General features: G+C 57.7%; 1 protein-coding gene across 7 annotated transcripts in view; it reads right to left on the bottom strand.

Moving 5' to 3' along the window:
• Positions 1–26474, bottom strand: part of GRM4 (glutamate metabotropic receptor 4) — a 114063-nt gene that overhangs the window by 6399 nt on the left and 81190 nt on the right. For 5 of the 7 annotated variants that reach the window (XM_081520018.1, XM_081520016.1, XM_081520014.1 and 2 more), the window contains 5 exons: positions 25913–26053; positions 11880–12080; positions 11544–11680; positions 7361–8296; positions 500–746 (listed from right to left, as the gene is read on the bottom strand). In XM_081520018.1, the coding sequence (XP_081376144.1) occupies positions 500–746; positions 7361–8296; positions 11544–11680; positions 11880–12080; positions 25913–26053 (1662 nt within the window). The remainder of the gene's footprint in view (positions 1–499; positions 747–7360; positions 8297–11543; positions 11681–11879; positions 12081–25912; positions 26054–26474) is intronic. The other 2 variants (XM_081520019.1, XM_081520020.1) reach the window with 2 other exon arrangements.

The following is a 26474-nucleotide window of genomic DNA, read 5'->3' on the forward strand; positions in this document are numbered from 1 at the left end:
ACTGCTCTGGCACCAGAGGGCCAGAGAGCAGTGACCTTCCAGACAGTGCTCCCCTCCCCAGGGAGACTGAAAGGGCACAGGCCCGGATGTGGACGCCAAGGTGGAGAAATCCCAGAGTCTCAGGTCACACTGCCTGAACCAGACCCCCCACAGCCTCTTCCTAGGTGGGCCTAGTTCCCTGGAAGGGAGAGACAAGGGTCCCCCTCCCAGGACGGGGCAGGGCAGAGCGGGCTAAGCTGGTGCCTCAAGGCTCTCCTCTGGGTGGGAACCTCGCAAGTTGGCCTCGGGGCTCTCCCAGTGACCCCACTGGACCAAACTTGGTTGGAAGCAGTGAAGCGCGGACCTGCTCCAGGAAGAAGGCGGGGCCCAGGCTGGTCCAGCGGGAGAGGGGCGGGGCCTGGGCTGGTCCAGCGGGAGAGGGGCGGGGCCTGGGCTGGTCCAGAGGAGAGGGGCGGGGCCCGGGCTGGCCTAGCGGAAGAGGGACGGGGCCGGCACTCACCGGGGGCTTCCAGGTTCTCGCAGAGCTCGGACTTGGCCTCGCCGTTGGGCCGGAAGCTGCCTTTCTGCGTGAACTTGTTGGACATGGTGGCGGCGGTGACGACGGCTTTGAGGCTGCGCTTGCGCTTGGGCACGTTCTGCTCCGGGTGGAAGAGGATGATGTAGACCTTGGGCATGTAGAGCATCCCCAGGGACACCGAGGCGCTCAGACTCACCGAGACCGTCAGCGTCGTCGTCTGGATGTACAGCTGGGGGCGGGCCGGGGGCGGCGTCAGGGCGCGCTCTGCCCGGGGCTCGCGGGGGGCCCTGTCCGAAGCCCAACCCTCAGACAGACACAGCTGGGGACTCCGCCCTGTGTCTTGGTGGTTTCGGGCGAAAGGGAGCCATGGTATATAGCTTGGATTCAGCCTGGCTCCACCACTGTCACTACGTGATCTTGGACAAGCCACATCCTTTGGGCCTCAGTTTGCTCGGGCATGAGAGTTCTAGTCCTTACCTCATAGGGTTGTTGTGAGTTTGAAATGACTTAATAAATGGCAAAGCCATGTAAAATAATATCTGGTATGTGGTCGGTGCACACAAGTGTAGCACTGTTATGTGCTATTTGGTAGACGCCCAAGGGCAGGGCTCTCGGGGGACAGCTGACGTTCCCCTGAAGCAGCCCCCTGCACAGAGCTGGGAGTGAGGTGAACATCAGCGGGTGCCTTGTAGTAGCTCCCAGTGGCTATGGAACAGTGCCGTGGCCAGGACCCTCAGTCAGTGACTGTCCCCATCCCCCCGCCACTCTGTACAGAGCAGGCGGCTGGCACAGGAGCCATGGCACCCGTCGTGATCCACTGATGGCAGCCCAGTCAAAGCTCATTTCACGCTCACTCGCCAGCACTAACAGTGACAGATGTTTAGCAAAATGAAAGCCCATTAATCTGGGTGTCGGGTAATCCATTCTTCAATAGTGGGGCCTTCCAGGCAGGGCCCGACTATTCCCACTGCCCCAGCCTGGGATCCGCTCCTCACCCCCTCCTTCCCTCCTGGGCCTCCAGGTCTCAGCAGCTTCTCTGGCCCCCTCAGCCAGGGGGGGGCCAGGGGAAGCCCGGGCTGTGGCCCCCAGGTCTGGGTATCGAAAAGCTGAAAATGCCCTCTGCCTCCTATATCTGCTGTTTCTGAGCCTGGGATCCCTCCCCTGGGGCCTGATTAATGTACCACCTCCTCCAGGAAGCCCTCCCTGACTCCCAGATCCTAGCCAATCCCCCAAGACAGCCTTCACTCCTTGCACCCAGCCCAGCAGTGGGGGACCCGGGTCTAGACTTGAGTTCTGAGGTCACAGGGGCCTCATTGGAAAGTCTCCTGAAGGGAGGGGCCAGGTCCTCTTGTTCTCATATTCTCCCCATCCCCTGCCCCTCTCCATAAATACCTCATGACCTGAATCTAAAGGACTTCACCTCAGCCACCCTTCCCTGGGGTTCTTGCCTTTGGAAGGAGGCTGGAGAAGCTGGAGGGTCTGAGAGGAGAGAGCTGTGTGACCCTGGGGAAGCCTCATCCCCTCTCCAGCCCTCAATGTTCTCATCAGCACAATGGGATGATAGCACCAACTTCACCCAAACCATGAGGACACCCAAGCACAGACTATGAGGCCACGTGAAACTTACAGCACTGAAAGGGTGCAGGGAGGAGGCTGGGAGTGCGGAGAGGCCACCATTCAGAAGGTGTCACAGACCCAGGGAAATAAGAGCCTGTTCCCCAGTGAGCACACATGCCTCTGTCCTCACACACAACCCACACTCTCACCCAGGGGCAAGCACTGCCCCCTAGCATGCGGACGAGAAAGGTCTTGACAAGCCAGTGGAGGGTGCCAGCCACCTCTCCCACCCCTGAGATGGCATTGGGGCCCCAGGGTGGAGGGGTCCAGGCTCCAGAGTATCATAACAGACCCTTGTAGAAGATAGTAGAGGTCTGAATTCAGCGAGAACAGGCATGTTATCTGGGTCTTCACCATTGCCTGGGGGTTCCCTGGGGACAAGGCATACCTCTGTCATTAGATTTGGGGATCCCTAAGGGCAGGGGTGTCTCTTCTTTCACACTGGGGATTGATTCTTGGGTGTATTTCCAGGGTAGATTCATCTTAGGTCATTTGCCCCCACCTTGGTGATGGGGGGAGGTACGGTTGGGCCGAAACGAGGTTGGTGGGACAGGGCTCAAGGACCCCTCTCTGGGTGGAGTGAGGCCTGCAGTGGACACAGTACTGTGTGGGGGTCCAGGGACTGGGTTCCAGACTCCACTCCGCCCTGACCCACTGAGGGATGCTGGGTTCTCCACCAACACAGGCAGAGCTTGCTCCATGGGCATGTCACTCGGTTTAACACCTTGAGTTCCGAGTAATTTTTGAACAAGAGGCCTTCATTCTCATTTGGCACCAGGCCTTAAAAACTATGGAGCCAGCCCTGCACACAGGCCTCAGGGTTTTCAGCCTAGGAGCCTTTGGGCACACAAAATACAAGAAGGGGTAGAAAGAGACCAAACTTGAACAAAGCTGCCCCTATCTGTTGGAGTCCCTCCTCTGGGGGCTCCTCTAGCCATCCCCAGGCTGGGGGTGGCCGGCCCTGTGCACAAAAGTGGGGTTGGCACCCCACCCTGGCTCCAGCATCGATGGGGAGCCCCCCAGGTGAAGGTAAAACATGGTCACCAGGAGGCAGTGGCGTGTTAACCCTATCAGAAAAGCAGCGGTCCTCTGAACCTCTAGCCTGCAGGGCTGGGGCCCGGCACAGATGCAGGTCTCCAAGGCAGGCAGAGTGAGAGGAGGCTTCCAGGATGTTCTGGCACCTTCTCTCCCCTCCACCCAGCCCCCAGCCCAAGCTGCCCCCCTTCCTGCTCCCCTCTTCGACTTTGGTCAGGCCCTTGCTCCTCTCGATCCTCTGCAAGGAACCCTGCACCGGCCTCCCAGGTCCCTGCTCCCGGAGTGAACGAGGCTGTCGGAGCCGGGTCTGATGGGGGAGGACAGGAGTCACCTGGGGTGGGGCAAAGGGTGTGGACAGGAGCCGCTGTGGAGGTGGACGGTGAGTTTCCTGGTTTTGCCCTCAGCCTGGTGGCAGGCTCCGGGGAGTTCCTCCCACTTTGGACCCTGGTGGGTCCTGAGATTGCCAGAATCTATGAACCAGACAAATGAGCTTCCCCACCACCTGGCCACCTGGCCGGCCTCTAAGGGCCACCCTGACCTGGCTGGAGCAGTAACCCCACCAGTTGAAGAGACCACACCCCAGTCAGCTCAGGGGAACGGCGCATGGCTGTGGAGGTGAGCTCCGGAAACCCGGCCGCCTGCTCACCAGAGCAACACCAGTAGCCTGGGGGATGGGCGCAGCCAAGCATCTGTGAGTGCGCACACTACTGGACACACAGAGACTCACAGATCCACACCCATGTTCCCAAACGACTTCGCATTCATTCACACATCTGAACTCACAGCCACACATTCCTGACTCAGATACACCTGGGCTCTCACACACACACTCCTTCATGTACCTGGGTACACACCCGTGTACACACACAATGTACTCACATAATCTGTACACACACCTAAACACACACCTGCACCTGCACACATACCAGTGACCATGCACACTTTATCTGCACACTCAGACACATTCATACAGCCACGAACCCTCGGTACATACACCTGCTCATCCCCACTCAATCTGTGAGCATACACACACACACACACACACACTGCCATTCACCGCTCAATGTGCACAAAAAGGCAGGGGGCACAGTGGAGTGGGGGACTGTGGGAGCTGTGTTATGGGTACAGAAGTGCATATATACATACACACTATACAAACACACTTCTGAACATACACATTTCTGTACCCATATACCCATAACACAAGTCCCCATAGTAGCCTCACTCCACTCCGCTCCATCTACACGTGTGCGTGCACACAAACACACACACACGCGCACACACCCGGTGCCCAGCAGCCGGACCTGCAGCTTTCATTGGGGCCATTTGTAGCTGAGACGTGACACAGCACAGATCCAAACCCAGGTTGCCTGAGCCTCTGAGAAGCCTGGTGTTCTGAGCTGGATGGACTTCAGCGCTCATGTCCCCAGCCTCATTCAAAAGCTCAGAGGAGGAGGGGGCGTATCCCACATCGATGCCATCAGGGGCAGACCTGGGTGTCACGGCCACACGTTGGCGTGGGCCAGCCTGCTGTGTGACCCTGGGCAGGTCCCTGTCCCTCTCTGGGCCTCAGAGGAGATCATCTCAGGGGCTCCTCTTCACAATCAGTACTGAGGGGCGCCTCCTACAAAGGAAGAAGTCAGAGGCCTTCGGGCTGGCCCGGGGTGCTGAGAGAGGGCTGGGTGGTGGAGGGGCCGGGACCAGGAGGAGGACAGGAACACGCGGGGAGTTACAGGAAGGCAGAGTCGGGGCCCAGACCACCCTGCATCAGCCTCCCAGCTGCGTGCCTTACTCCCCAGGGAGGTGAGGGAAGGGGCCTCCTGGGATTGTTGAGGGTAATTTCTCAAGCTGCCAGCTTCCTGGGGTGTGGGCGGCCTCCCCTGCTGGCTCCACGTTCTCCCTGGGCGCTGCAGAGCTCGGGGGCCTCTGCCTGCACCTGCCCGTAGTCGGGGGGGCCTCCTGCAGGCCTGGAGGCGGGGGAGATCCAGACCCGGCCCACAGTGTGAGCTGTTCCTCAGCGGCAGCGGCTTTGGCTCAAGTATGCGGGATGGCCAGGAGCCAGGCCTGGTCCTGGGCCTCGGGGTGCTCACTGCCAGCTTCAGGGTCTGCGTCTCAGAACCCCCAGCCCCCAGGGCCACTGTTAGAAGAAGGGCCACAGGCCTCCCTGCACCAGGCCCAAGGGACGCAGGGCAGAGGGTGCGGCTCCTGCCTTCAAGGAGCTGCTGGAAAAAAGGAGGGCACATCCCGAGGGAGGCCCAGGGTCGGGGAGCTGCCGCAGAGCTGCAGGGGTGGGGAGGGGCTCCTGAGCTAGAGCACCTTCACGTGCAGCCGTGCTTCCTGCCGGCTGGGTGACCTTAGACAAGTCGCTCCAGCTTCCTCCGCCTCATCTGTAAACATGGGTGGTGAAGGTACCCTGGCCTGTTGTGTGGCACCTGCTGACCACCACGCCAAGTGCCTGGCACATGACAAGCAACCAGCCATGGTGGCTCTGACCACAGCCTCACTGGGGCCCAGCCTCCCTCGGAACTCAAATTCAGGCTCACCCTTTAAATGCTGTCCACAGGATGGGGACTTCCCCGGGTGCAGGTCGAGCCTGGCCCTCGCCCCTGAACCCCAGACTCACACAGTCAAACACTGAGTCAACCACTGCCCAGTGCCGCTGCGCCGGGCTGTCTCACGGGCCTCCTAAACTCAGCCCGTCCGCAGGAATTCCCCGTCTCTGCCCCAGAGGCGCCTTCGCTGCCTCCCCAACCCTGCCCCCGAGTGTAGACGCTCCTCCCTTCCCACTGCTCACACCAATACCTGGACCCCCTCTGTGCTTCTCACTCACGCACACTCCACCAGCATCCCAGCCCCCAAGCCCCCCGGACGCGGCCGGCGCCCCCCGCTCCTCACCTCCTGCGGGCACCGTCACACCGCCCTGCTTCCCGCTCGCCCTCTGCAGGGCTCACCCAGCCCCCAGAGGGGTCCTACATCCCACCACGGCCCTCCCGCCCCCCAGCGGCTCCCTTCTCACTCCCTGGAAAAGCCAGCATGCTTGGGCCTCTGGGTCCTAGGCCATCTGCACCGTTTCCCCACGACCTTGTCCCCTCCACCCTCCCCCCGACTTCCCAGCCCCAGCGTCCTTACAACAGGCGAGTGGCTCCTACACCCCTCGTGCTGAGTGATTATTACAGCACCTGTGAGGACTGCAGGGTGGGGGTCATGGCCCACTCTACGATGAAGATGCTGAGGTGGAGGCCAGCTGGCTTGCCCAGGAGCCCACAGTCAGACATGGAGCTCGGGTCCTCGGTCCCCCCGATCCGCCCCATCTCTGGCCTCTGACTTCAGTGACTCTCAGTCCTCCAAGATAAAACCCCAGAACCCAGGCAGCACTGGGGCTGTGATGTGGGCAGAGTCCACAGGGCCCTTGGGGTGTGTGTGTCTGAACCTCAGGCCTGGCAGAGGCAGCAGACGGCGGCCCTTCGCAGCTCCAGCAGTAGGAGCGAGGGCCCTGAGCTGACGCTGCCAGGCCTCCCAATCCCGGCTTCGGGGTGGCTTTGGGGCTGGAAAGGGAGGGAGCAAGTGCCCCTTACACCACCCACCCCAGGGACCCCTGGGGCTCCTCAAGGGCAGCAAGGAGGGCGGAGAGAAGGGGAAGAAGAGAGGCGTGGACAGAAAGGAAGAAGGGCTGAGCAGGGAAAGAGGAAAGGGAGAGCCTAAAAAAGAGTGTGAATCCCCTGAGCGTCCAATGGTCAGAACTCCACAATCTCACTGCCAAGGGCCTGGGTTCAATCCCCGGTCAGGGAACTAAAATCCCATAAGCCACGTGGCACGGCCAGAGAAAAAAAAAAGAAAGAAAATGAAGAATGAAAGAGCAGGCAGCATTCCAGTGGGGCAGGGAGGAGAGAGGAAGACGGGAATGAGGTGGGGAGGAGAAAAGGACGGGGCAGGAGAGGCAGGGATGAAGAGACGGGGAAGTGGAGAGTGGAGAGAGGGTGGGAAGGAGCAGGAGGGACAGAGACGAGAAGGGGTGGGGGGCGCAGAGAGAAAAGGGAGGGGACAGGAGAAGAGAAGGGCGGGAGGCAAGAGAGACGCAAAAGCTGGAGAGGAAACTGAGCGGGGGTCCAGAGGGGCTGGCCAGCCCCGGGAGGCTGCCCCCGGCTCGCCCCCCGGCTCGCCCCCCGCCCCCCGGCCTGCCCCGTGACTCACCTTGTCGGCCGACTGAGAGGTGCCAAAGAAGATGGGGATGAAGGCGAGCCAGACGATGCAGGTGGTGTACATGGTGAAGCCAATGGGCTTGGCCTCGTTGAAGGTCTCGGGCACGCCGCGCGTCTTGATGGCGTACACGGTGCACGTGACCATGAGCAGCATGCTGTAGCCCAGCAGGCAGATGAGGGACAGGTCCGAGATGTCACACTTGAGCACCCCCCTGGCGAAGCGGGGGTCCAGTGTCCGCTGGTCCTGGAAGTCCACCACCGAGTGGGACGGGTCCACCACGAACCACACGCAGATGCCCAGCAGCTGCAGGGAGATGAGGCTGAAGGTGATGGCCAGCTGCGAGGCGGGGCTGATGAAGCGCGGGGTGCTGACCGACCGCTTGCCCTGCTCGAAGATGCGGTAGATGCGGTTGGTCTTGGTGAGCAGGGCCGCGTAGCTGATGCTCATGCCGAGCCCCAGGAAGATCCTACGCAGAGAGCAGGTACCCAAGTCGGGCTCGGCGATCATGAGGAAGGTGGTGGCGTAGCACAGGAAGATGCCCGCCAGCAGCACGTAGCTCAGCTCGCGGCCCGAGGCCTTGACGATGGGCGTGTCGTTGTAGCGCACGAAGGTGACCACCACAAAGAGCGTGGCGGCGATGCCCGCCACGGCCAGGAAGAGGGGCAGCACGGCCCAGGGCGAGTCCCACTCAAGCTTGATGATGGGGATGGGCCGGCAGCCCGTGCGGTTCTCCGTGGGCCGCATGTCGTAGGGACAAGTCTTGCAGGTGTAGCGGTCCACCTGGTACTGGTACCCCGTGCAGGGCTCGCAGTGCCAGCAGCAGGGCATGCCCTTCACTGTCTTCTTCCGCTCGCCCGGCTGGCAGGGCAGGCTGCAGACGGAGCGGGGCAGCTGCTGGCCGCTCCCCGGCCAGAGCATCCGCTCTATCTGTCAACGACAGCGCAGGGGAGCCGGCCTCAGGACACGCCGCCCAGGGCCCTGGACCGCCCCCCTGGCTGGCACCCTGGAACCTCGCATCTGAATCGCTCCATCGGATGGCTAAAATCCAGCTGCCCGGCTGGCCCTGCCAGGATCAACCGAATCCAACAGCTGCGTTTAGATAAGCTCCCGGGCACGATTCAGACCCAGATGACCTGTTGGGGATCCTGCTCCAATACAAAACCCCCAAGGGTCATACAGAGACCAGCAGTGACAACCTAGAGTCACAGGGGAGAGCGCAGAGAGCCCACAGCCTGGACTCCCAGCCCTGAGAGGCCTCGCTCCTCACGGTGGTCCCCCGACCAGCCGCATCAGCGTCACCCCGGAGCTGGTTGGAAATGTAAATGTTTGGCCACCCGAGACCTACTGACTCAGAATCTGAGGTGTTGTTTTTTTTTTAATGTGGACCATTTGTAAAGTCTTTATTGAATTTGTTACAGTTGCTTCTGTTGTTTCATGTCCTGGTTTTTTTGGCCGTGAGGCATGCAGGATCTTAGCTCCCTGACCAGGGACTGCACCCTCATCCCCTGCGTTGGAAAGTGAAATCTTAACCACTGGACAGCTGGGGAAGTCCCAGAATTTGAGTTTTAACAAAACCCCACAGGTGACTGGTGTGCACACACAAAGGGGAGACGCACTGCCCGATGGCTCAGCCCCCAGGGCCTCCTCCGGGTGGCACAGGAGTCAGGTTCAGCAGAGAACAATGAACAAAGGTTCGATCAGAGAACCTGCAATGTGTGCCCAGGGGTGAGTGTTCCTTTGCGTCTTGCTTTGAATGAGTGTGTTCTGTTACATGCCTCTGAAGACACAGTGGCTGCAAGCAAAGGAGCCCCAGAAGCTGGCATGCCCTACTGAGTGTGTCACGAAGTTCTGGGAAGTAAGTGAGAGCCCCCAAGAGCTCCAGGCTCTGGGCAAAGGCAGCCTGGCCACACTTGGGAGCATATTCCAAGCATCAGCTCTTAGGAAGGGTCATGCTTAGAGCATGGCTTTGGGGCTTCCCCTGTGGCTCAGAAGGTAAAGTATCTGTCTGCAATGCAGGAGACCTGGGTTCGATCCCTCGGTTGGGAAGACCCCCGGATGAGGGCACAGCAACCCAATCCAGCATTCTTGCCTGGAGAATCCCATGGACTGAGGAGCCTGGAGGGCTACAGTCCACAGGGTCACAGAGTCGGACACGACTGAACGACGAACACTTTCACTTTCATGCTGAGAGAACAGCAGGCCCTTTGTGCTGGGAGCTCACTCCAGGAGAAGGTTTGGGGCTGAAGGGAGGGTTTTAGAGCTGAGAAAAAGGGTGAGTGAGGCGGGCTGGAGTAGGCAGGGTGGAGCATCCAAAGATGGCTTCATGGTGGATGGGGACAAAAATCTCAAGGAGGGAGCTTGCCTTATGGCTCTGGGCATGACCGTCCCCCTAGAAGCCAAAGAGCACAGCAGTGACCAGGGCCAACTACCATCCTGCAGGAACAAGGGGGCAGGACAATCTCTGGGCACCAGACCTGTGACGGTGCAGCGGGGCCCAGGGGTCCAGGGGGATGGGGGTCTTCTGGGAAACTGTGGCTCCAGTGGAAAGAGCAGCGAATGAGGTCAAATGTTGGGGTCACAGTTCTGTTGCTAGCTGGCTATGCAGCCTTCAGCAAACACCTCAGCCTCTCTGAGCCTTTGTTGTCCTGCCTGATCCAAAGATAGCAGATACAAACCCACCAGGGCCCTCTGTGACTTACGGTGGCTTCCACTTGGAAGCTCTGTCTGCTTCTCCAAAGCATCAGCCCCAGGAAGACAGCGCCTTTGAGTTACTTTCCTGCTGTCTGCAGCCCCCAGCCCAGGGCTGGCCCAAGGTGGGGCCAGTGAATCATGGTGGAGTCTACAAGCAGCAGTGAGGTCTGGCCACTGGAGCGAGAGCCCTCGGGAGGGACAGGGCAGGTGTGGCGGTTGAGGACCAGTCCTGCACCACCTCCTCCCTTCCCCCAGCTCCATGCTGGTGGAGGGGCTTGTATTCCTGGGAGGGGACTGTTATTTGTCCCACCCCCCAAGCCTGCCTTCACTTACCACACCTGCAGAATGGGATGATAACAGTGCCAGCCCTGCAGGGCTGGCATCCCCACAGTAAGGTAACTTGCTGAGAATAGGAGCCGTCACAGCGGGTGGTCTGTAAGGATGAGCTGCCTGCCAGTGATTGGAGGCCCTGCCCCTCCCCGCTATGCTGGATCTGAATGAGACAGGCCTCCATCCGGGCTGGGTCCCACACTGCCCACCTTGCTCCGACCCACCCAGCAACCCAGGGAGCATCACTGTAGGAATGGGCTCTATCCCCGCCACGCTGTGTGGCCTTTGGAACATCCCTAGGGCTGGGTTTCCTGGGATGTTCCTTCTGATTTGGAAGATTGTTGGGGATAAACGAGATCATGGGCAGAGAGTGCCCTGAAAAGCTCCAGTGCTTGCGGCCAGAAGAGATGCTTACAGGAGGGAACAGCAGGGACGTGGGGAGACTCTCCCAGAATCTGGGCCTCCTGAGCCTGTCCGGTCCAGCTCGAAGTCACGCTGTGCCCACCCCGTGCACAGCTCACCCTCCACCCTGCAAGGGGACCAGTCCACAGGCACCTCCTCGGGGGACCAACCACAGGTCCCTTTTATCCCCAAAACATGGCATTATTCATAGCCGGGGACATCGAGAGCAGGAGGGAGTCCCTGGGAGTCCCGAGTCCCTGGGACAGCCATGACTTCGAACAGCATGGCTAGGGGACCCAGGAGAAGCTCCTTCACGCCACCGAGAAAAATGATGGCCTTCCCGTGTGGTTTGATGGAGTCATTCTCAAACAGCTACCCACCGGCAGAACCCCACTGCACGACTGTGAGCTTTGTCATCCTCTGTCCAGACACAGCCCTCTCCCTCCTCACCTTTCCTCCCCATCCCCACTCCCCACCCCCAAGACTCTGAGCCCCCGCACCCCAGTATGAATTCATCTGTCCACAGGGTTTGCCCTGCGAGGGGAGCAGGCAGGAGGGCCCCGGGGAGGACAGGGGCAGGGAGAGTGGGAGCGCAGCTGCCCTGCTCTTCTGTTCCGGAGTTTGGGGGCTCAGGGCCCTCTGACAGAAGCCCCAACTCGGCAGCACCAAACCCAGGCGTCAGGGCTCCCCTCCCAGGGCCGGGTGCCCTCTCCCCCGCCCACCCCGCCCTGCCCTCCCTCCGGGCACTTACTCGGAGGTGCAGGTGGTCCGTCCAGGAGCCGATGACCTTGTACTCAGCCGAGCCGTTACGCAGCTGGTACTGGTAGATGTCGTAGCGCCCAGGTGCGTCTCCATTCTCATTGAAAGTCACAGGGTTCCCCGCAATGCCTGAGGGGGCCCATGGGGGTCACACACTGTTTGCTGAGCCTTTGCCCAGAGACAGGGTGGAGCGTGAGCCCTGGGCGGCAACACCTCTGCATGGAACGTCTCAGGAGGTTTTACTCCCTGGAAGCATCTGAAGAGGTTCCCCCACTCCCACCCAATGGAGCCCCGGGACCCTTTCCCCGGGGTTGGGTGGTGCCCCCACCTGAGAAATTGACATTGCGGATGTACTTGAGCAGCTGGGTCCCGTCTACGGGGTCCATGCGCGGGCAGAGCCCCACGCGGCCCGGACACAGGTCTCGGTGCATGGCGTGAAGCGCGTGGCCCATGGCGTACACAGCGTCGATCACAAATTGCACCTTCCCCTCCTGCTCATATGCTGAGTCCTGCCCGATGCGCTCCCGGTCTGCAACGAAAACGTTCAGGGCGGGAGTGCCCACGAGGCCCATGAGCGCTCACAGATGGGAACGCGGCAGGAACCACAGCGGCCCCCCTGGGATTCACCCGGGTCTCCCAGCCCCAGGCCCAGGGTTAGCTTCATCACCCCAGGCGACGATCTCATGGGGGCGCCTGGGACATGGTCCTGAAAGGCCCACTGCCCTCGCGACTGTACAGCTGGACCCTGTGTGAGCTGGGAAGTCGCCAGGGTAGAAACTGCATCTGTGGATGAGGGCAGAGATGCCCTACAGCAACTCAGCCATGGGCAACCACCAGCCAGGGGCTGCTGCCCCACCACAGGGTGAGGGGGGGAAACTGAGGCCCAGAGAGGGTGAGGGACTGGCCGCAGGTCCCTCAGGCTTCAGGATCCAATGCCCTCAGTGGCTTCCAGATGCCCCAGACATCAGAAGTCACCATCATCGCCACCCACCCCTCCCCCTTGTCAGTGACCCCCCTCCCCCTGACCCCACCCACCCCCTCCCCCTTGTCAGTGACCCCCCCAACCCTCCCCCTTGTCAGTGACCCCCCTCCCCCTTGTCAGTGACCCCCCCCAACCCTCCCCCTTGTCAGTGACCCCCTCCTTAGCCAGGGTGAGTGAGCTTTGCAACATGGGGAACCCCCTGCACTGCCTCCTCACTGCAAACAGCAGTGGCTCCCTAGGGCACCATGGCCTCCCATCCTCACCCCCTGGGCTCTGCACACACCCAAGCCCCCTGCTCTGGGTCCTATACAAACTCTCTGGCTGCCTGAGGTCTCGATGTCTTGTCAGTAAAAAGATCATCCTCTTGCCCCACAGAACTTCTGTATATGAGATGAGCTACAGGAAACACGTGGCACAGAGGAGCTGAGCAAACCACACAATTACGGTGCCTAAGTGCTCAGAAGAGAGGGTTTCTAAGCTGGGCTACAGAGGCCGTGGGGCTAGAGCAGGCCGGCAAGACCTTCTGGAGGAGGAGGAGCCCCAGGCCTGGGTCATAATGATGATGGAGAATAACTTCTAAAGAGCATGTACTCTGTGTCAGGTGCTGTTCTAAGCTCTTTATGTATGTAAGTCATCAGATAATCACAGCAATGCTATGAGGTAATGATCCCTATTCATTTCTATAGAGATGAAAACACTGAGGCACAGAAAAGCGCCCTGGCATTCCAGGACCACGCAGAGCTGGATGTGACCAGGTGCCCCAGCCCCCAGCCTGTACACCTCAGTGACTGTAAGAGGCGGATCGCAGTGGGGAGGGCAGGAAAGTGGGAGGGCAGGAGCGTGGTGGAGGGGCAGGAGCTCTGAGCTGAGGACAGGGGGATGGCAGAGGAGAGGAAGGGGGAGGATGGGCAGAGTTCTGGGGACCCCAGCTTCCACTCCCAAGCCCACAGCCCTGCACACAGCCTGCCTGGCAGCCTCCTCCCTCGACCGCCAGGACGATGAAATTAACCCTTAAACACACACAGACACACACCCATGCCTCCCTGCTAGAGAGCCCGGGCCACACCTGACAGAGGTAATTCCCCAGCGGCCAGCAGGGTGAGTGGCATCCCACGGGCCTGGGACTTCAACGGGTGTCATGTGGGAGCCAGGTTGAGGCCTCAGGGATCCACAGATCACCCCTAAGTTCCTCTACTTTTAGCTAATTCATGGTCACTGTGCCCTGCTGCCCAGGGCTCCCATGGAGCTGGTGGCACATCTCATATCCCTATGTTGGCCACCAAGACACTGTGACCAAGGTCAGAACCTGATTCCAGTACCCTAACCTCAGGGTCACAGATCAGAGGCCCCCAGTCCCCAGACTGGACAGTTGGCTCTGGGGGAACTGCTGGCTCCAGACATACCACAGCTTCTGCAGCATGGCCTTGGGGCTGGAGACGGGGTGGTCTTCAAGGCTGAGCCCTTGGCTACGCACCGCGCTGCACTCGCAGCAGACTGTCTGGGCGGGACCCCAGCTCTAACACATCATCTAGCTATGACCCTGGGCCTGCCACCTCAGCCTGTGGGCTTCCGTTTCCTAGACTGCAAGGTGAGGATGCTGATGGTACTTAGCTCATAGGGTCGGGATAGGGCCCCCGTGAGGATAAACGGGTTTACATTCACGACAGGTCACAGAGAGGCCCGGTGCTTGCCAAGTGATGCAGAAGCGTGTTAAACACGAGGGCAGAGAGAGGTCCAAGCCCCGCCTGCCTCGGAGCTCCTGGGAAGGCAGAGCTTTGCCAACAGGCAAAGCTGTCTCTCAGCCATGGCACAACAGGTGAATGGACGGGAGAGGCAGGTTCTCCAGCCTCAGCAGCCTGCCCTCCTGTTCAAGGCTTCTGATCACAGGTTCTGGTAGTCAGGAGAGAAGCTCAAGAGACAGTCTTGCTCCCAGAGGGTGACAGAAGAGGCTGGGGCAGGGTTGTGAGGAAAGCCCCAGCTGCCGGCCCCTCCCTCACCCCCAGCCCACAGGTCCTGTCCTCTGTCTGCATCCCGCTGTTCCACGCCCCCAAAGCTCCCATCATGCCCTCATTTCATATGGGTGAGAGACTGAATTATTACCCGGGATCGAGGGGGCGGCTGCGGCCACTGCAGAGAGGGGGCAGGGCTCTCCCCAGGCCAAGGACACGTCGGGCAAGGCACCCTGACAGAGCTGCCCTTGGCCTCTCTGCTTCCAGCGTCCCAGGGGTCCCCCTTAGCAGTCCAGCTGAAGTATGCATCCCTGGGCCACGCGGGTCCAGGACCACGTGATCTCACTGGGGTCACACATGGAGTGCAGACCTCACGGGAGCCCCTCACCAGGGGGGCCCACCTCTGCCTGGCTCCGGGGTCCTGTGGGCTGTCAGCGGCCCTGGAGCACAGCCCCTCAGGATCCATGCCCCCAGAGTTGCCACAGGGCCAGCCGTCAGTTTCTGGAGATTCCCCAACACACTTTCACATGGTTGACTTTTGTCTCAAGTCTGCCCCCAATGACCAATGAGGTAATAGGGCAGTGAGGCGCCCTGCAAAGGGTCTTTATTTCTAAGGGAGTAGCAGGCCTTGAGTCTGCCCCCTACACACACTCCGTGTCACACACACAAGGCTCCTCCCCTAAGCCCCACAAGAAGCAGCAATGACACAGCCTCAGTGTGCTCCCTTTGGGGGAGGGGGCAGGGGTCACAAACACAAGCTAAACAAGGTCAAGACACGCTGTCCTGAATGTTGGAAGCTGCGCCCGTAACCAGTGAGGCTCTCTGTACACCCTTGACTCCAGCAAATAACCCTGCAGCGTGGCCGATGCTTCCTTTGCCCTGAGCCTCTGAGAGGCAGACCGGACCAGCCGCCCTCTCGGAGGAGGAGGTTCGCAGGTAGTCGTGTGCAGTACCGAGGCTTGCGGAATCCTGACCACCGGCAGGTGCTCCTACACACCTGTGGATGGGCCTGGCCGGTGAGTGGCTGGGATTGGAACCTAGATCTCTCCTGCTCCCAGAGTTTCTGCCACCCTGAACTGTCCCCTCCTTCTTCTCCCTCCATCCACCCTGATTTGCCTCCTTCCTCTTCTCTGGGGCGTCTGGCCAGGACTAACCAGGAGCTAAGCATCTCCGTCTGCAGGGCTAGAGGAGGCAGGGGGCCGTGGAGGGAAGCCAGGGTCAGAGAAACCCCTCTCGTTGGAGGGAGGGACCCCCAGGCCAAGGCAGAGGAATCGCAGTTCTGGGAGGAAGCAAGACACAGATTTCCGAGAGCTCCTGGAGGAGATCAATTCCGGACACGTGGCAGCAATGACAGCAGCAACAGTTTGAAGATGTCCTAATTGTGTCCCGAGGCGCAGTAAGCCAGAGATGCATTTGGCTCGGCCACGGGTGACAGCCAGTCCTGGAACCATCAGTGAAAGGATTTTCCCCTGTCAAAACCCCCGCAGCTGCTGTTACTACGGCGACTGCAGCCTTTGTCTGCAGGTTGTAAATTGCAATTGAAGTGAGTTTTCAAGGTTGAAATAATCATAGCTCCTTCCGGTCTCCCCCTTCACCTCCTCAAAACTCACCCCACCCAGCCACGTTCCTCCTGAGTTCTAGGCTCACGTGTATACACACACACACACACACACACACACACACACACACACACACACTTTCCTCACAGAAAGGTATGGAAAATCAACCACATATACACTCACATATTTTCACATCTGCACATGTAGAATCACAACACAAAAGTGCCTGCATTTATACACATCTCTATACACACATGCATGTCCAAACATATGGAAACACAAGTGGCCACATAAACACATGTTCTATACACACAGCTACACAATTAGCATAGCACTTGTACACGCGGGTGGTTATTCAGATTCACTGCCGGGCGGAGAAGCCCCACAAACAGGTCCTGACAAGGATGTGAGCACAGGCCTTTTATCTGGAGGTGACGCTGAAAGCACGCGTCAGGGGTAAGGAAGTGAGACGAGCAGGGAAGGCACTGATGCCAGGTGTGAGGCTCGCCCACGGGGGGCTCCAGAGACCGGCGGGCCGAGGCCTCAGGGCGGCCCATCTGAGGGAACACACAGCCCACCCCTGCCAGCTGAAGGCTGAAGGCTGCTCCCAGGGCGTTCATCCCATGGGCAAAGTGGTGCTGGGGGGCCGCCGGGGGGACAGCTCAGGGTCCGCACCCCAGGTTCACGTGCACGCAGGTAACTGACATAGGTGTGTGGGCATGCCGCACGTATCCACAGATCTGTAAACTGGCATCTACATACAGACAGGCCAATATCCACACCGGTTTTCATCCGTAGGGCAAACTTCCAGGGAGCAGGAGAGGAGGGTCCCAGGATCCCCCTAGGGAGAGCTGGTGCGTGGCTCTGCCCTGGACCAGGCCTATGACCGGATTAAGCAACACTTACATCCCTAGATGAAAATCCAGGGTAATTATGTTTGCTTTGTGGGGCTGCTGATAGGATTCAAGGAGGCACAGATGTATCAATAAGACACACAACATCATACCATGTACGTACTGTTCTCTAAGCTTCTCTTTCCTCTCTTCCCTAACACTCGCCCAAGGGATAACTCCCCACTGCCTGAGGCCTGCACCCAGCCTGGCTGCCCCTCTGCATGCAGCCTGGCATGTGCTGACTCTCCCCGCCCCCCTCACAAGACGAGCATGGGGTGCCCACCGCACGGACAGGGCTCAGGTCAGCTTGCCCACTGATACAGGGGTAGGGGAGGAAGCTGACACCTGTCCTTTCTGGTCACTGCCCCCCTTTCCTGACTCCACCTGTGGTTGAGCCACCTCCCTGGAACGCACAGGTTTTTCTTAGGGTCCCCAAATCCCACCCCCATGTCCTACTCCATCACCCGGGGCTGCTTGACGCCCCCAAGTCACATGGCAGCCTCCCCGTCCTCGTCCTGTTCTTCAGCCCCACCCACCCCACCGTGTCTGCCAGCCCCTCCACTTGAATTTTCAACCTCCATCAAGCCACCTGCTTTCCCGGTTGTTGTTGTTCAGTCGCCCAATCATGCCCAACTCTTTGCAGCCCCACGGACTGCAGCACGCAAGGCCTTCCTGTCCCTCACCATCTCCCAGAGTTTGCCCAACTTCATGTTCATTGCATCGGTGATGCTGTCCAAACATCTCATCCTGACAACCTCCTCTCCTTCTGCTCTCAATCTTTCCCAGCATCAGGGGTTTTCCCAATGAGTTGTCTGTTGTAATCAGATGACCAAAATACTGGAATTTCAGTTTCAGCATCAGTCCTTCCAGTGAATATTCAAGGTTGATCTCCCTTAAGATTGGCTGGTTTGATCTCCTTGCTGTCAAAGGGACTTTCTGGTTAGGGGACCTCTAAACAACTCAGCCTGGTCCCTTCCACCCCAGGTCTGTTCTCCCAAACCTGGCCTCAGCTCTGTGTCAGCTCTCGTCCCGGGGAACCCTGAGCTAGCCCCAGGGCCTCACAGGGTTACTGGCGAGGGCCCTTAACGATCAGCACCTCGGGGGCAGGGAAGTGAAGGGGGAGGGAGGTGCTCCCCTTTGGGCTCTCACGGGTGGTACAGCTCAGGGCTCCCCGACCTTGAGCCAGCCCCAGTCCCCTTCTGAGGGAAGGTGGTTCTGTCCCAGGAAGATCCCAGGGTGAAAAGACATCAGAAGCTGAAATCCTGGCAGTGACATTGGCTTCCAACTGCAAATAATCACAGGAGCAGAGAAGCTGTCTTCACAATCAGTAAAGATTACTTCTGGATGGCCATTGAATGAAAATGCAAAGTTTGGGAATCGTCAAGGAACTCCTGGGTCCCTGAGAGTCTGACCTCAAGAATGTCTCCCCAGGGTCTTCCCTGGTGGTCCAGTGGTCAAGACTCAGAGCTCCCAGTGGAGGGGCCCAGGTTCTATCCTCGGTCGGGGAACTGGATCCCACGTGCTGCAACTAAAGGACCCCACCTACCACAACTAAGACCCAGCACCACCAAATAAATGACTTTTAAAAAGCAAACAAACAAAGAATGTACCCCCAGATGTCCACAGACCCAAGTTCGAGAAATAGGATGTGGATGTCCCGCCAGAGGGAGCAGCTCGAAACACTGTCCCCCTCTCCACTCCAACAGCCTCTTACGTGCTGAGTTGCATAATATCTCTGGGCTTCAGTTGACTTGTCTGAAATGAGGGTAGCACCAGGGACCATTAGAATAGAGTGACATGTGTAGCCGAGGCCACACTTGGCACCTGAACAGGCCAGCTCCCAGGGAAGGCCCTTCTCTGCCCCTCACTGCTTCTGAGACCCCAGCCCACCCCCAGCCCAAAAGCTCTCCAGGGAAGGGGCCACAGTCACAGCCAGCCCCTCACGTGGATGTCCCTTCTCCCCCATCACCCAGCCATGCTCCCTCTCCTGCCAGCAGCTTCTAGCTTTTCCTCTGCTGGATCTTTGCTGGCAACATACAAATATGCTCTAATTTCTCCCATTTAAACAAACAAAACCCTCTTCTGACCCCACTTTTTCCCCAGCTAGCATCTCTCTCTCTCTGTTTACAACAAAACTTCTCAGAAGAGCGGTCCTTACTCACTTACTCGTCATCAATTTCTCTCCTCCATTTTCTTCCTGACCAACTTCAGCCTGGGTTTTGCACCCACCTCTCCAAGGAATCTTCCCATGACTCAGCCTGACTCTCCATGCTCCCCCCCACCTCAGAGTCCTCCTTAATTTTGTCATCTTTCTCTCACCGCAAATCCTTTAGCAAATTCTGCAGCCACACTGCAAAACTGATAAAGAATCAGATTCCTCACCATCTCCATGGCCACCACCTGCTCCAGGTTCCCATCACCTCCCACCCCAGCCTACAGCCCCTAACTCATCTCTGGCTCTGCTCCAGAAGGCAGCCAGAATGAGCCCATTATTACATAAATCTTATCGCGTTAATCCCTTTTCAAACCCTGCCATGGCTTTGTCTCATTCTGTGTTAATAATGACTAAATCCTTACTAATGGCCAACCAGGCCCCACACACACCCTGTGTCACCCCACCCTACCCCTCGGACCTCAGCTGCTACCTGTTGCTCTCTGTTTTAGCCGCGTGGGCCTCCTCACTGCTCCCCCGATCTGCCAGGCCTGAGCCTACCTCAGGGCCTTTGCACATGCTGTACCTTCTGCCTGGCACGTTCTTTCCCAGTCACTTTCTCAGTGAGGACTTCGGACCTCCTGATTTAAAAGTGCCACATCCCTGGTCTCCCAGCACTCTCAACTTCTCTCCAGGAGGAGGCCTCCTGGATCTGTCTTCTCCTGTCTCAGGATTAAGCTCTCCGAAGGCCCTCGGCTCTGACTACTGGGACCACACCATCATGTACCATCTTGTCCACAAGGTCACACAGTCTCCCACCTGCAGGGGGAGCTCCGCGGGGCCGGTCTGTTCCCCTCCCAGAGCCCAGCACAGGGCTGGGGACACAGCCAGCCTGAGTAAATGCCAGTTGAACGAGTAAGAAACAGCAGTGAGGGGAAGGGCTCAGGACCCCTCTGGCCACCATGTGGCTGATGGCTCCAGCAAACGTGAGCTCCCCTAGTGCTTGACACAGCCTGGCGCATAGTAGGTAATCCCAAATGTGGGTCTTCCTTCCTCTCCCCAGCTCCCTTAGGAGTGTATAGGTGAAAAGAACTGTCAAAGCCAGGCTGGAATAGCTAGGAGGGCCCCGGGGATGGGACATCAGCTGGCCTGAGGCAGGACATCCCTGGAGCCAGATGGCCAGGGTTCAAATCCCAGCTCTGCTCTTTACTGCTGAATGATCTTGGGAAAATCTTTAGCCTCTCTGCACCTCAGTTTTCCTTTGCTTCCACTGTGGCTCAAATGGTGAAGAATCTGTCTGCAGTGTGGGAGGCCCAGGTTCGATAGCTGGGTTGGAAAGATCCCCTGGAGAAGGGAATGGCAATCCACTCCAGTATTCTTGCCTAGAGAATCCCATGGACAGAGGACCCTGGCGGGCTATAGTCCATGGGGTCACAGAGGCGGACACAACTGAGCGGCTACATTTTCACTTTTCACTTTCACTTTCCTCATCTGTAAAATGGGTTGCTGTGAAGAGTAAATGCAAAAAATTAGAACAGAAATTGACATGTAACACATGCTATATAAATATCAGCTGTTACTATTGTTACTGCTGCTAACACAGGCTGGGTGATCGGCATCTCCCCACACATCCCCAGCGGCCACGCAGCCGCCCTCCCTCTCATAGCTCCCAGCCGCTAGGAGCAGCAGGCAGTAAATTCTCCTATCTCCTCATAAGCCAGACCTTCCTCCGCTCAGCCATCACCTGGCTGGCAGAGCTGTCAAGAAGACAGATGCCACATCTGCCTTGTTTACAGCTTTAATCCCCAAATCCTGTTCTGCAGGCTCCCGGGGCGGGGGCAGAGGAAGAGGAGGGAGGCAGGCGCGGCCCTCCCACAGGCCGACAGCTGCAGAGACGCCCGCTCAGTGACCCCTGTCTCGCTCAGGTTTGGGGCAGGCCACAGGCCACCTTCCCACACTTCCTGCAGACCACTTCCCCCTCCTTCACCAGGAAACCGTGAGCGAGGCAGCTCTGCTCGGGATGGGGATCAAGGGATGGGAGTGGGTAGTACAATTCCCATTATACAGATGAGGAAACTGAGGCCTCAAGAGGTGACCTGCCCAAGGTCACACAGCTAGGAAAGTGGCAGCACTAGGATTCACACCCAGCTAAAGGCGACTCTCACAGCTGTGCGTTTGAGAACGAATGGGTGCCCACGACCCCTTGCCATTTTGAGACACACTAGCCCAATCTCCTGGAGAAGGAAATAGCAACCCACTCCAGTATTCTTGCCTGGAGAATCCCCATGGACTAGAGGAGCCTGGTGGGCTACAGTCCATGGGGTTGCAAAGAGTCGGACACTACTAAGCGTCTAACACACACACAGCCCAATCTCCAACTGCCAGTATCTGCTGCTCTTCCGAGGCTCTCCGGCCACAGAAGCCCCCTTTGCCATTTGGATGAGGCATTGAAGAATTAACATCCTCCAGGGAGAGCCAGCAATGACTGACAGGAGGGGCTCCCCTGCCAGATTAGGACTCGGCACTTTTGCTGCTGGGGCCCAGGTTCAGTCCCTGGTTGGAGTACTAAGATTCCCCCAAGTCACTCAGTGCAGCCAAAAAAATATTAAATAATCAATTTTTTTAAAATGATTGACAGGAGGGAATGCCTTGGCAGGTCCGGTGCTTAGGACTTGGCACTTTCACTGCCAGGGCCCAGGTTCAAGTTCAATCTCTGGTTGGGGAACTAAGAGCCCACAAGTCACATGGTGACAAGCCAAAAAATAATTTAAAATTGATCAAGTTTTAAAAAAACAGTTGACGAGAGTTGGTGTGCACACACCCCGGGTCCTCACACCTCCAGTGGAATGACTGGCAGTCGTGCTTCCTCCTGTCCCCAGAGACCCCAGGGGAGTAAAGCTCCAGCTGTTGGTGGAGGTGACCTGCTTGGTATCACACCCTTGATGGCCGCCTTACCTCCGCATCCAGTTTCCTCCCAAAGAAACAACTGGCTGTCAAATCCTAGTCTGGAGGGGAATTCAATTTAACACCTTCAGATCCTGAAGGATGAATCAGATCTCTCCAAGTGTAAGACCCCAGCATGAGATGGTCCTTCTCACCCTCTCGGAAGGTCACCAGGCCCGTTCTTGTCCTGGGGCGGGAAGGCGTGGACTTGGCAGAGCACAGGGCAGGGGAACACAGGAGCTCCCAGGGAGACCGTGGGCAGGGCAGCAGGGCCCGTGGGACTGAGACAGGCAGAGGCCGACTATCAAAACCGTTAGCATTGAGGGGACTAGAGGGGACCCACCCAACGCCACCAGCGTGGACAGCCAGCATCCTGGGAGAGGTGGATAGGAAGCTAGGCTTAGGAGAGAGAGTGAGGCAGGTGGAGAACACAGGACTGGCCGAGGGCCAGAGAGAGAGGGGCTCAGACCATGGAAGGGAAAGCGGTGGGAGAGGCGGGCAGGAGACCCAAACTGCCTGGGTACCAATCCAGTTCTGCCAATTCTCTAGCACTGCAATGTTCACCGGTCACCTCAATGTTCTCTTCTGTAAAATGGGTGCAACAATTATGATGCTGTCCTCTGTCATCGGGGATCCTACAGCTAACAGAATCCTACGACAGACTTGAGCTGTTATATTACCCAATTGCATCTAAATCCCATCTCTCCCCTTTCCTCTCTATCAACAACTACCACCATTTTTTTTTTAAAGAAAGTTTGGAAGTAGGCTATTTTATTTATTTTTTTTGGCTCCACCTGAGGCATAGAGGGTCTTAGTTCCCATACCAGGGATCAAGTCCTCGCCCCCTGCATTGGTAACGCAGAGTCCTAACCACTGGACCACCAGGGAAGTCCCCAACAATCACCATTTTATGAGCACTTACCATATGCATCATTTTTCAGCCAGCTTCTTCATACCCTTCAAACACATCACCTATCCTCCCAACAACCAGTTGAGATGGGTGGTGGCTTCCCTGCCCTCTCTGGGACTCAGACAGGTTAAATAACTTGTTCCAGGTCACAGAGCCAGAAGGAAGCAGAGTCAGACCCAGTCCCTGACGCACGGACAGGTGCTGAGTCCCAAGCCCATAGTCCACGGGTGTTACCCTGACCCTCCTGGCCTAAGGTGTTCTTCCAAGGGACCAGCTCAGCTCAAACCTGGGCGAGGCCATGGGAAGCCAGGGCTGCAACCCCCCATCCAGGGTGGTCTCAGCTTCCACAAACATTTCCCACAACTACCCCACCCCTCACGTCACCCAGACATGGGTGAGTTCACTGTGCCTGGCCTGGGGCCACACAAAGACCCTTACCAGCCTCTGCTGGGGCTTCCGAGGCAGCAGGAAGGATCCAGGTCAGCTGGAATATGCTGTCCTTCAGTCCTTCCTAGCCACCCTGAGTTCACTCCAGGCTCTCATGCTTTGCTCAAGCCTTCCCCTCACCTGGGGCGCACGCCACTCCCCCTCCTATCACCCACTTCTCCTTCCAAGCCAGTGGTTCCCCTACTTGGCTGCACAGTAAACCACCTGGTGCATCTTTTAAAAAATCCCAATGCCCTGGTCAACCCAGTGCTCTGTGACAACCTAGAGGGGTGGAGTGCAGGGTGGGAGGGAGGGAGGTTCAAGAGGCAGGGGATATATGGTGGCACACAGGACCAATTCCATCAGAATGTCTGGGGCTAGAAGCCAAGCACCAGCATTTGAAAAGAACCCCAAGTGATTGGATGTGAACAAAGCTGCTCTTGCCAGATATTTCCAGCCCTAAATACACACTGGGAGAGCTTGAAAAACAATCCATCCCCAAAGTTCTGCTTAGTGGGTCTGGGGGTGAGGCCCTGGTAGAGGTTTGTTTTTTTTTAATTGGAGGATCATTGCTTTACAATGTTGTGTTGGTTTCTGCCAATACAACGTGAATCAACCATAAGTATACATATATCCCCTGCCTCTTGAACCTCCCTCCCACCCTGCACTCCACCCCTCTAGGTTGTCACAGAGCACTGGGTTGAGCTCCCTGTGTTATACAGCAACTTGCCACTAGCTATCTATTTTACATATGATAATGTATATGTTTCAATGCTACTCTCAATTTGTCCCACCCTCTCCTTCCCCTGCTGTGTCCACAAGTCTGTTCTCTATGTTTGCATCTCTATTCCTGCCCTGCAAATAGGTTCATCAGTACCATTCTTCTATATTCCATATATATGTGTTAATGTATGATATTTGTTTTTCTGACTTACTCTACTCTGAATAACATGCTCTAGGTTCATCCATCTCACTAGAACTGACTCAAATTTGTTCTTTTTATGGCTGAGTAATATTCCACTTTACATATGTACCATAATTTCTTTATCCATTCATCTGTTGATGAACATCTAGGTTGCCTCAATGTCCTGACTATTGTAAATAGTGCCTCAATGAACACTGGGGTACATGCGTCTTTTTGAACTGTGGTTTTCTCAGGGTATATGCCCAGTAGGGGGATTGCTGGGTCATATAGTAGTTTCATTCCTAGTTTTTTGTTTTTGTTTTTGTTTTTAAGGAATCTCCATACTGTTCTCCATAGTGGCTGTATCAACTTACATTCCCACCAACAGTGCAAAAGGGTTCCCTTTTCTCCACACCCTCTCCAGCATTTACTGTCTGTAGATCTTTGATGACAGCCATTCTGGCCTGGGAGAGTTTTTAAAGCTCCAGGTGATGCTGATGCACAGCCAGGGTTGAGAGCCACCATCTTACAAAGTGCCTCCCATCAGCCTTCTCACCTGCATCCCCAGACACCCTCTGAGCTGGCTCATCATCTATCCCATCTTTCAGATGAGAAAGTCAAGGCCCCGAGAGGGCACAGCTAGTTCAGGTTGAGGGGTACCCAGAGCCCTCCCAAGGTCCCTGACACCAGGTCCTGCTGCAGAGTTGTCCAGACCAAGAACTCACAAGGACCCACATCCAACCATATCTAATGTGGACACGCCAAGGCAGCTACAGTAGGGGGCCGAGGACTGAGAGCTCAGACCTGGATCCACATCTTGCTCTACTGCCTTCCACCTGTGGGAACTCAGGTCTCTTTACTTCCCTTCTCTGAACCTCTGTTTCCGATCTGTATGTAAAACAGAGCCGTCGTCCCATCCTCCCGTGGCTCATCCCCTGTCCTTTTCAGGACTCTGCTGAAAGGTTACCTTGCAGCGAAGCCAGACTCTTACCTATTTTGTTTCTACTGCACATCTTCCTTCTGACATAGTCTATAGTTTACTTTTTTAATCTTGTTTATTGTCTGCCTCTCCATTAGAATAAAAACGCCAAGAGCTTTTTGGCTTTCATTCCCTGATATATCCACGATGCTTAGAAAAAGGCCAGGCGCTGGGAGTCAAACTGATGTCTGAGGAGTGACTGCGGGACCCTCAAGGAGTTAGAGACGCTCAGACCAGTGAGTGGCAGGGTGCACGCGGCAGCTGGGGCCAGTCAGCTCTGTGGGCTCGCCAGAGGGACGTCTGGATGAGGCCCAAGACGGTCAGCCAGAGAGCGGCTCTGCCCAAATCCAGGAGCCCCTTCCCCTACAAGCAGCGCCACCGACGGCTGGGGGCTTGAGAGAGCCCACCCACCGGACCTGGAATCGGTCCCGGCCCCGCCCCGGCCCCGCCCCAGACCCCGCCCCTCCTGGCCCCTTTCCGGCACCGCCCCTGACCCCCCCTCCAGGCCCCGCCCTCCTAACCCTGCACCTCCGGCCCCGCTCCTGGCTCCGCCTCCTAATCCCGCCCCGGCCCCGCCTCCTCCTCCTGGCCCCGCCCCCGGCCCCTGGCCCTGGCCCCGCCCACCTGGCCCCGCCCCTGCCCCCCCCACCCCGCGCGTGCTCACTGGTGCACTTCTTGACGTGGCTGCCTTTCTTGAGCGCGTGGCGGCTGAGCTTGCAGTGGAAATTGTCCTCCCAGAACTCGGCAAACCATATGTTGCGCCGGTTGTTGTCCAGCGTGCGGCTGGAGAAGTAGCGGTCGAAGCCTGGCGGGGAACCAGGATGTCAGGACCCAGCGCCCCTCTTTCCACCCGCCCCCAGCCCTTCGCTCTTCCCGCAGCTTAGACGCTTAGACGAGGCGCGGGCGGACAAGGTGGGGAGGAAGAGCGCACCCTCTGATCCAGGACCCGGGGGGGAAACGTGAGCCGTTTCATTTTCTTCCTGGTGAAAAGAGCTGGGTTCAGTTCCAGGGGGAGCCTCTGTCATCGAACAGCGGCTGCCTTTACGGAAGAAGTACAGGATGAGGGTGTTTGCGCTGCTTCTTAACTACCGAAATGCTAATATGGGGCTTCTCGGAGAAGGAACCACCTGGAGGTCCTGAGATGAGAGCAGAGAGGCTGGTGGGGCCGGGGGGTCGGCACCCAGTCCTGAGAGTACGTGAGCTCTGGTTCTGAAGAGGAGACGGAA

The sequence above is a fragment of the Giraffa tippelskirchi genome, chromosome 8 (genome assembly GCF_054371585.1).
Source record: "Giraffa tippelskirchi isolate mGirTip1 chromosome 8, T2T-mGirTip1v1.2.pri, whole genome shotgun sequence".
Classification (NCBI taxonomy): Eukaryota; Metazoa; Chordata; class Mammalia; order Artiodactyla; family Giraffidae; genus Giraffa; species Giraffa tippelskirchi.